General features: G+C 34.0%; 3 protein-coding genes across 3 annotated transcripts; all 3 read right to left on the bottom strand.

Annotated features, from left to right (window-relative positions):
* Positions 1-320: 320 nt before the first annotated feature.
* LOC147785972 (S-protein homolog 1-like) lies at positions 321-770 on the bottom strand. Its single transcript, XM_087120914.1, has one exon. It carries the CDS (start codon positions 768-770, stop codon positions 321-323), a length of 450 nt encoding a protein of 149 aa, XP_086977040.1.
* A 1,823-nt stretch (positions 771-2,593) lies between these two features.
* Positions 2,594-3,043, bottom strand: LOC147785971 (S-protein homolog 1-like). Its single transcript, XM_087120913.1, has one exon. The coding sequence runs from the start codon at positions 3,041-3,043 to the stop codon at positions 2,594-2,596; it is 450 nt and encodes a 149-aa protein (XP_086977039.1).
* Positions 3,044-4,870: 1,827 nt separating this feature from the next.
* Positions 4,871-5,320, bottom strand: LOC147785970 (S-protein homolog 1-like). The gene has a single exon (XM_087120912.1). It carries the CDS (start codon positions 5,318-5,320, stop codon positions 4,871-4,873), a length of 450 nt encoding a protein of 149 aa, XP_086977038.1.
* Between the last annotated feature and the right edge of the window lie 4,634 nt (positions 5,321-9,954).

Genomic DNA, 9,954 nt, shown 5'->3' with positions numbered 1-9,954 from the left:
TCGATGTGAAGATGGCAGAAACATGAGCTTTTAATACCTATTTTAGATTTTATTGTTCCAAACTCTCTCTCAGATTGGTCCGTAAAAATCATCATTTTTTTTAGTTTTAATATAAAAACTATATTACAATTTTGAAAACTTGTATTCATATACAAATATAATATTTTGTTTTTCTTCATAATTTAAAATTTTGGAGAACAACAATACACTTCGTTACGAAATAAATTTCATAAAAAAAAAACAACATTTTTGTGTTATTCCATTATTTTTCATTGGTTCCGGAAGGATAATTCCACCAAAAGGAGATAAATAAAGCTTCTCTAACTTTTATAGTTCCACTTGTGAATCAATTCATCAACATTAGCAAGAAAGTTTCTCAAGTAAATTCCATCATCTTTAGCCGTCCAAAGACAAGTTCCTACAGTTCCACGTTTGCACCTATCACGGAGCCATAAGTGTTGCGTTTCAGGCCAAAAAATTTCAAAAGAGACATATGCTTGTGGCGTCTCCAATTTGCACCAATAGAGGGTTGATCCCCAAAAGCTAACCTTGAAGTTCCACTGGTAATCATCTCCATGATTAAGCAAACGATGATACCCCAAGTCATCGTCTTTAGACTGACAATGCACAAGCAACCCAAGTTTGCTTAGCCCATTAACCACATGAATGTAATATCTAGAAGGTCCTGGTGGTGGTAACGCGACCCTTGGAACCTGAGCCCCAACTAAAGCCACCGTGAAAAGAAAGAAAACGACAATATTCTTTATCATTTCCTAATCAACCTTTAGCTTAACTACCAATTTGTGTTGGACATGTGAATAAATATGCGTACTTATAGTACATGCAAGAAACTATGTAAATGCATGCTATGGTTGCAAGAAAACTCAATCATTTAACTAATTTCCGTTATGCAACACAATTTAAGGTTAATTTTGGGATAATTTGAGAGATTTATTAGATTTTCAATAACAAAATTCCTTGAATAGATAATAGTTATTAGCCCAAGAATAATAAATATTTCATTGATTTTTAAAACACTCTCATAAAATGGACAACAAAATATGAATACTTCCCGGTAGAAAATATAAAATAGAGAAAGCAATTCATAGATTACATATGGTATAGCACCCAAGTCAGTCAAGGTATTAAATTCCCGATTTATTTTTTTAAGTTGAACTTTCAAACTTTTTACGAGGACCTTAGAAATTTTAGGGTGAGGTAGAACAGATAAGTTCAAAAAATTCTAGAACTATAGTTTCAAACAGGAATTGCGCAAGACTTCTTTCGCAAGAATTACTCAATGCCTGTTGGGAGAACCGTTATGGGGTTTTGATTTCATCATGTCACACCCTGAATCTCTAGGATGTTGGGTTTTATGCCCTAAAACGTATAGTTTGTAAACAAAAACATATTCTATTTTCAATAAAGTTATTATTGTTGTTTATCAAGTGAAGATTGTTATTGAATAAAGTGAACTTTACGACCACTAATCTAAATCCAATAAACTAAGAACACTCTGGCTATAGTATGATTACTTGAACTATATGTAGTGAATAAAAATCATGGGACCTCGTGCATGTATGTATGTATGTCATGTGTATCGGGATACTTCCCCGTTATGTTAAGTTAGTACGGATGCATACCTTCGATATATATGTTCGACATGTTATCATGAAGACCTTTTCTTTTATGAGGGTCCAGTCACGTGTATTGTGTTGTGCCCGACAAAGTCCGGCCTAAGGGGCACGTATACCAATCCGTCTGAAGGGTCCATGTATGCGTACGTGGGCCGTGTGTAGAAAAGTACCATGCATCCAACTCTGCCAAGAATTGAAAAAAGCCTAAGGTCATGCTATGGTTTAAACGATAGGTCACAGTCATATATTGTGTGTGATTGCATTACTAACCGAATAATATAACTTTACACGATATAAGGTGTTTGCCTCACTAGTTGTGTTCGTATATCCCAACACCATTTTCGCATTTATAAAGAAATTTAAGAGGACCCTCTTGTAATTAAATATTATTTTGTATTTAATTTTGGTGTTGTTTATCTTCCTTTAAATTTATATTTTATCGAATTTTCATGTTTTATTTTATGTTACTTTTCATTTTTTTTGTTTGCTTTTTCATATTTTTAGTTTTGGTCCGAGATCCAAATTCTTGAAAATCGGACATCAAGAAAGATTGTGGAACTACAATGTAATATGTGAAACTTTTAATAAGATATATGGAAATTCAAGGATTGTGCCTACCATCCTATTCTAAGATCGATGTGAAGACGGCAGAAACATGAGCTTTTAATACCTATTTTAGATTTTATTGTTCTAAACTCTCTCTCAGATTGGTCCGTAAAAATCATCATTTTTTTTAGTTTTAATATAAAAACTATATTACAACTTTGAAAACTTGTATTCATATACAAATATAATATTTTGTTTTTCTTCATAATTTAAAATTTTGGAGAACAACAATACACTTCGTTACGAAATAAATTTCATACAAAAAAAAAAAACAACATTTTTGTGTTATTCCATTATTTTTCGTTGGTTCCGGAAGGATAATTCCACCAAAAGGAGATAATAAAGCTTCTCTAACTTTTATAGTTCCACTTGTGAATCAATTCATCAACATTAGCAAGAAAGTTTCTCAAGTAAATTCCATCATCTTTAGCCGTCCAAAGACAAGTTCCTACAGTTCCACATTTGCACCTATCACGGAGCCATAAGTGCTGCGTTTCAGGCCAAAAGCTTTCAAATGAGACATATGCTTGTGGCGTCTCCAATTTGCACCAATAGAGGGTTGATCCCCAAAAGCTAACCTTGAAGTTCCACTGGTAATCATCTCCACGATGAAGCAAACGATGATACCCCAAGTCGTCGTCTTTAGACTGACAATGCACAAGCAACCCAAGCTTGCTTAGCCCGTTAACCACATGAATGTAATATCTAGAAGGTCCTGGTGGTGGTAACGCGACCCTTGGAACCTGAGCCCCAACTAAAGCCACCGTGAAAAGAAAGAAAACGACAATATTCTTTATCATTTCCTAATCAACCTTTAGCTTAACTACCAATTTGTGTTGGACATGTGAATAAATATACGGACTTATAGTACATACAAGAAACTATGTAAATGCATGCTATGGTTGCAAGAAAACTCAATCATTTAACTAATTTCCGTTATGCAACACAATTTAAGGTTAATTTTGGGATAATTTGAGAGATTTATTAGCTTTTCAATAACAAAATTCCTTGAATAGATAATAGTTATTAGCCCAAGAATAATAAATATTTCATTGATTTTTAAAACACTCTCATAAAATGGACAACAAAATATGAATACTTCCCGGTAGAAAATATAAAATAGAGAAAGCAATTCATAGCTTACATATGGTATAGCACCCAAGTCCAACAAGGTATTAAATTCCCGATTTATTTTTTTAAGTTGAACTTTCAAACTTTTTACGAGGACCTTAGAAATTTTAGGGTGAGGTAGAACAGATAAGTTCAAAAAATTCTAGAACTATAGTTTCAAACAGGAATTGCGCAAGACTTCTTTCGCAAGAATTACTCAATGCCTATTGGGAGAACCGTTATGGGGTTTTGATTTCATCATGTCACACCCTGAATCTCTAGGATGTTGGGTTTTATGCCCTAAAACGTATAGTTTGTAAACAAAAACATATTCTATTTTCAATAAAGTTATTATTGTTGTTTATCAAGTGAAGATTGTTATTGAATAAAGTGAACTTTACGACCACTAATCTAAATCCAATAAACTAAGAACACTCTGGCTATAGTATGATTACTTGAACTATATGTAGTGAATAAAAATCATGGGACCTCGTGCATGTATGTATGTATGTCATGTGTATCGGGATACTTCCCCGTTATGTTAAGTTAGTACGGATGCATACCTTCGATATATATGTTCGACATGTTATCATGAAGACCTTTTCTTTTATGAGGGTCCAGTCACGTGTATTGTGTTGTGCCCGACAAAGTCCGGCCTAAGGGGCACGTATACCAATCCGTCTGAAGGGTCCATGTATGCGTACGTGGGCCGTGTGTAGAAAAGTACCATGCATCCAACTCTGCCAAGAATTGAAAAAAGCCTAAGGTCATGCTATGGTTTAAACGATAGGTCACAGTCATATATTGTGTGTGATTGCATTACTAACCGAATAATATAACTTTACACGATATAAGGTGTTTGCCTCACTAGTTGTGTTCGTATATCCCAACACCATTTTCGCATTTATAAAGAAATTTAAGAGGACCCTCTTGTAATTAAATATTATTTTGTATTTAATTTTGGTGTTGTTTATCTTCCTTTAAATTTATATTTTATCGAATTTTCATGTTTTATTTTATGTTACTTTTCATTTTTTTTGTTTGCTTTTTCATATTTTTAGTTTTGGTCCGAGATCCAAATTCTTGAAAATCGGACATCAAGAAAGATTGTGGAACTACAATGTAATATGTGAAACTTTTAATAAGATATATGGAAATTCAAGGATTGTGCCTACCATCCTATTCTAAGATCGATGTGAAGACGGCAGAAACATGAGCTTTTAATACCTATTTTAGATTTTATTGTTCTAAACTCTCTCTCAGATTGGTCCGTAAAAATCATCATTTTTTTTAGTTTTAATATAAAAACTATATTACAACTTTGAAAACTTGTATTCATATACAAATATAATATTTTGTTTTTCTTCATAATTTAAAATTTTGGAGAACAACAATACACTTCGTTACGAAATAAATTTCATACAAAAAAAAAAAAAAAACAACATTTTTGTGTTATTCCATTATTTTTCATTGGTTCCGGAAGGATAATTCCACCAAAAGGAGATAATAAAGCTTCTCTAACTTTTATAGTTCCACTTGTGAATCAATTCATCAACATTAGCAAGAAAGTTTCTCAAGTAAATTCCATCATCTTTAGCCGTCCAAAGACAAGTTCCTACAGTTCCACGTTTGCACCTATCACGGAGCCATAAGTGCTGCGTTTCAGGCCAAAAGCTTTCAAATGAGACATATGCTTGTGGCGTCTCCAATTTGCACCAATAGAGGGTTGATCCCCAAAAGCTAACCTTGAAGTTCCACTGGTAATCATCTCCACGATGAAGCAAACGATGATACCCCAAGTCGTCGTCTTTAGACTGACAATGCACAAGCAACCCAAGCTTGCTTAGCCCGTTAACCACATGAATGTAATATCTAGAAGGTCCTGGTGGTGGTAACGCGACCCTTGGAACCTGAGCCCCAACTAAAGCCACCGTGAAAAGAAAGAAAACGACAATATTCTTTATCATTTCCTAATCAACCTTTAGCTTAACTACCAATTTGTGTTGGACATGTGAATAAATATACGGACTTATAGTACATACAAGAAACTATGTAAATGCATGCTATGGTTGCAAGAAAACTCAATCATTTAACTAATTTCCGTTATGCAACACAATTTAACGTTAATTTTGGGATAATTTGAGAGATTTATTAGCTTTTCAATAACAAAATTCCTTGAATAGATAATAGTTATTAGCCCAAGAATAATAAATATTTCATTGATTTTTAAAACACTCTCATAAAATGGACAACAAAATATGAATACTTCCCGGTAGAAAATATAAAATAGAGAAAGCAATTCATAGCTTACATATGGTATAGCACCCAAGTCCAACAAGGTATTAAATTCCCGATTTATTTTTTTAAGTTGAACTTTCAAACTTTTTACGAGGACCTTAGAAATTTTAGGGTGAGGTAGAACAGATAAGTTCAAAAAATTCTAGAACTATAGTTTCAAACAGGAATTGCGCAAGACTTCTTTCGCAAGAATTACTCAATGCCTGTTGGGAGAACCGTTATGGGGTTTTGATTTCATCATGTCACACCCTGAATCTCTAGGATGTTGGGTTTTATGCCCTAAAACGTATAGTTTGTAAACAAAAACATATTCTATTTTCAATAAAGTTATTATTGTTGTTTATCAAGTGAAGATTGTTATTGAATAAAGTGAACTTTACGACCACTAATCTAAATCCAATAAACTAAGAACACTCTGGCTATAGTATGATTACTTGAACTATATGTAGTGAATAAAAATCATGGGACCTCGTGCATGTATGTATGTATGTCATGTGTATCGGGATACTTCCCCGTTATGTTAAGTTAGTACGGATGCATACCTTCGATATATATGTTCGACATGTTATCATGAAGACCTTTTCTTTTATGAGGGTCCAGTCACGTGTATTGTGTTGTGCCCGACAAAGTCCGGCCTAAGGGGCACGTATACCAATCCGTCTGAAGGGTCCATGTATGCGTACGTGGGCCGTGTGTAGAAAAGTACCATGCATCCAACTCTGCCAAGAATTGAAAAAAGCCTAAGGTCATGCTATGGTTTAAACGATAGGTCACAGTCATATATTGTGTGTGATTGCATTACTAACCGAATAATATAACTTTACACGATATAAGGTGTTTGCCTCACTAGTTGTGTTCGTATATCCCAACACCATTTTCGCATTTATAAAGAAATTTAAGAGGACCCTCTTGTAATTAAATATTATTTTGTATTTAATTTTGGTGTTGTTTATCTTCCTTTAAATTTATATTTTATCGAATTTTCATGTTTTATTTTATGTTACTTTTCATTTTTTTTGTTTGCTTTTTCATATTTTTAGTTTTGGTCCGAGATCCAAATTCTTGAAAATCGGACATCAAGAAAGATTGTGGAACTACAATGTAATATGTGAAACTTTTAATAAGATATATGGAAATTCAAGGATTGTGCCTACCATCCTATTCTAAGATCGATGTGAAGACGGCAGAAACATGAGCTTTTAATACCTATTTTAGATTTTATTGTTCTAAACTCTCTCTCAGATTGGTCCGTAAAAATCATCATTTTTTTTAGTTTTAATATAAAAACTATATTACAACTTTGAAAACTTGTATTCATATACAAATATAATATTTTGTTTTTCTTCATAATTTAAAATTTTGGAGAACAACAATACACTTCGTTACGAAATAAATTTCATACAAAAAAAAACAACATTTTTGTGTTATTCCATTATTTTTCATTGGTTCCGGAAGGATAATTCCACCAAAAGGAGATAATAAAGCTTCTCTAACTTTTATAGTTCCACTTGTGAATCAATTCATCAACATTAGCAAGAAAGTTTCTCAAGTAAATTCCATCATCTTTAGCCGTTCAAAGACAAGTTCCTACAGTTCCACGTTTGCACCTATCACGGAGCCATAAGTGCTGCGTTTCAGGCCAAAAGCTTTCAAAAGAGACATATGCTTGTGGCGTCTCCAATTTGCATCATGTCACACCCTGAATCTCTAGGATGTTGGGTTTTATGCCCTAAAACATATAGTTTGTAAACAAAAACATATTCTATTTTCAATAAAGTTATTATTGTTGTTTATCAAGTAAAGATTGTTATTGAATAAAGTGAACTTTACGATCACTAATCTAAATCCAATAAACTAAGAATACTCTGGCTATAGTATGATTACTTGAACTATATGTAGTGAATAAAAATCATGGGACCTCGTGCATGTATGTATGTAATGTGTATCGGGATACTTCCCCGTCAAGATCTCTTATACTCCAACATCGTGAAGAGTTTAACTATCTCCATGTCGGTCTTGTCCAAGTCGCGGTAAAACCATTGTTCAGACTTGGATTAGATATTCCAGTCCTTATCTCCTTACGAGATAAGAGACATGAAGATTTCAAAACAAAAGATCATTAATTTCTGCTTTGCAGAACGTTAGTAATTCTTTATTCATTTGAATAGGTCGGGCTTTTGTAGGAATATTTTTCTCCTCGAAAGCTTTGATATAAGGAAGATCAACAATATGTTGTTTCCTATTCCAAAATGCATTTGGGATATTTGAACAAACTTCTTTTTCTAATTGAGTTTGTAAAGTTTTGATTTTAAACTGGACAGTTTTGTTTTGAATTTGTTCTTCTATTCTTTTGAATGAAATTTCTTATTTCAAAAAAGAAATTTGTTTTTCTTTATAATTTAATACATTTATTGATTGAATAATTGTATTCTTTTGAAGGTTATTTATTTCGCTAATCCTTATGGCGGAAAGAAAGTTAAATTTTATCTTCTTTCCTAAGGCTTTTGATTCTAACCCTTTTTCAGTTATTCTAAAAGGATATAATTGAGTAATGAAAGGAGTACCTAGGATTAGTTCTTTTACTAGAAGGAAGGAATTTACGAAGCAAATTCCATCATTGCAAACATGAACTTTTGATAGTTTGTAATTAATTTTGAGTTTGTTGTTGTTAGCACCTCTAAGGCCCTCAGTAGTTTTTTCAAAATACTTTGTAGGTATTAAGCCTTCTTGAATGCAATTTTGATCGGCTCCAGTATCTATGAGAGCCTTTAGTGTGATTTTGAAATCATAAATTTTTAAGGTAACGAGAGCGTACCATTTTTGAAATTGAGAAGTGGTGATGGCTCCAACGAAGGAACTTTGAAAATCTTCTTCATCCAGGTTCGGTTGCGCCGTTTCCTTTTGTGCTGGCAGCCTTTCCTGAAGATTGAGAATTTCTTGACGAAGCGTATAAGATTCTGACCTGGTTTCAGATCTTAGCGCCTGTACCTCTTGTTTGAGATTATTAATCTCTCTTTGTAAATCTTGAGTAGTGAGTTCCCTCGGTTTTTCAAATCTTTGGAGAACAAATTGGAGTCTGTAGGGATTTCTTTCTTCCCTTTCAGTTGGCCTAGAGATTGTCTTCGCATCCCTAAGTCGTTGAGCAATCTTCTGTTGAATTTCTGGGTCTTGAACTTTTTCTACTACTTCGAGTAGAATTTCTTGATCCTTGGTAAGGACATTTATGCATCCTTCGCACGTCCTTTTTCCTTCTTGTTCTGATTCGTATTCTGTGCTAGAATATGAATCAGATTCTTCTTGGAGTTCGAGGATTTCTCCCTCGCTTGATTGCTCTGAGTCAGTTAGGGTCAGTCGTAATAGCTGATTTTTCAGCTCTTGATCTATATCCAACTCATTGATCTTTCCTTTGATTGGACACTTGTTAGCATAGTGTCCTTCTTCACGACATTTGAAGCAAGTTTGCTTTTTCTTTCCTCTATGGGTTTTTGTAGGAATATACTTCCTTCTTGAGTATGTTGGCTTCTGAGACTGCATGGGTTTACTCCGATATGTTTCTCTAGGCCTGTATGAATGATAAGGTTTTGGATGCGTCTTAACCTTCTTCCGTCTGGAGGTTGAGGGAGCTTCTATTCCCTTGCATCCATATTGATCGCAAAATCTACCAAGCTCTTTTCTGTTTGATATCGAAGAATTGAGCTTGTTTTGAATCTTTGACTCATTACAAAGTCTGAGTCCTTCTTCTATGATGAAGGATGCTATGGATCCGTATGACAAAGTTTGCCATGGAATTGTTCCATTGTACTTTGTCTTAAGACCATCTTTGATCCTCCTTGAGAAGTGTTTTGGTAGTCCATTGACGAAATTCTCTTTCCAGAATTCCAACGAACTATCTGTTCTAATAAGAACTTTGCTGAAGTACATGTCTTTGTACCACCTGAAATCACCTAAGGTAGGACATTTCAGATTCATGAGTATCTCAGCGGATCTCTCCTGGTATTTTAGAGGGTCGCCGACGAAGAATTCTATGAGGGTATATATGAGGGTGTTGACAGCATCCTCTACCCTTTCATGTTGTACCTCGGTCCTAGTTGATGGACCTTCTTTGATAATTTGAGTAGTTGGTCTAATGACATAGTGGTTTAATATCTGTTGGCGGGTTGTTTCGTCGAGATATTTGTCCCACCAATCCTTGAGTTGCCCGGTAAATCCGGTTACCAAAACTTGAGCTATCTGATGGTCGGATTTATGGCCTTGTAATTTATACGCGCCTGCGGCCATCATCATTTCATTTACAACATTCATT

Source organism: Cucurbita pepo, unplaced genomic scaffold, assembly GCF_057944985.1.
Source record: "Cucurbita pepo subsp. pepo isolate OVF unplaced genomic scaffold, ASM5794498v1 scafford_8, whole genome shotgun sequence".
Lineage (NCBI taxonomy): Eukaryota > Viridiplantae > Streptophyta > Magnoliopsida > Cucurbitales > Cucurbitaceae > Cucurbita > Cucurbita pepo.
The sequence above is the reverse complement of the archived record's forward strand: the minus strand, read 5'-3'. Positions and strand labels throughout refer to the sequence as shown.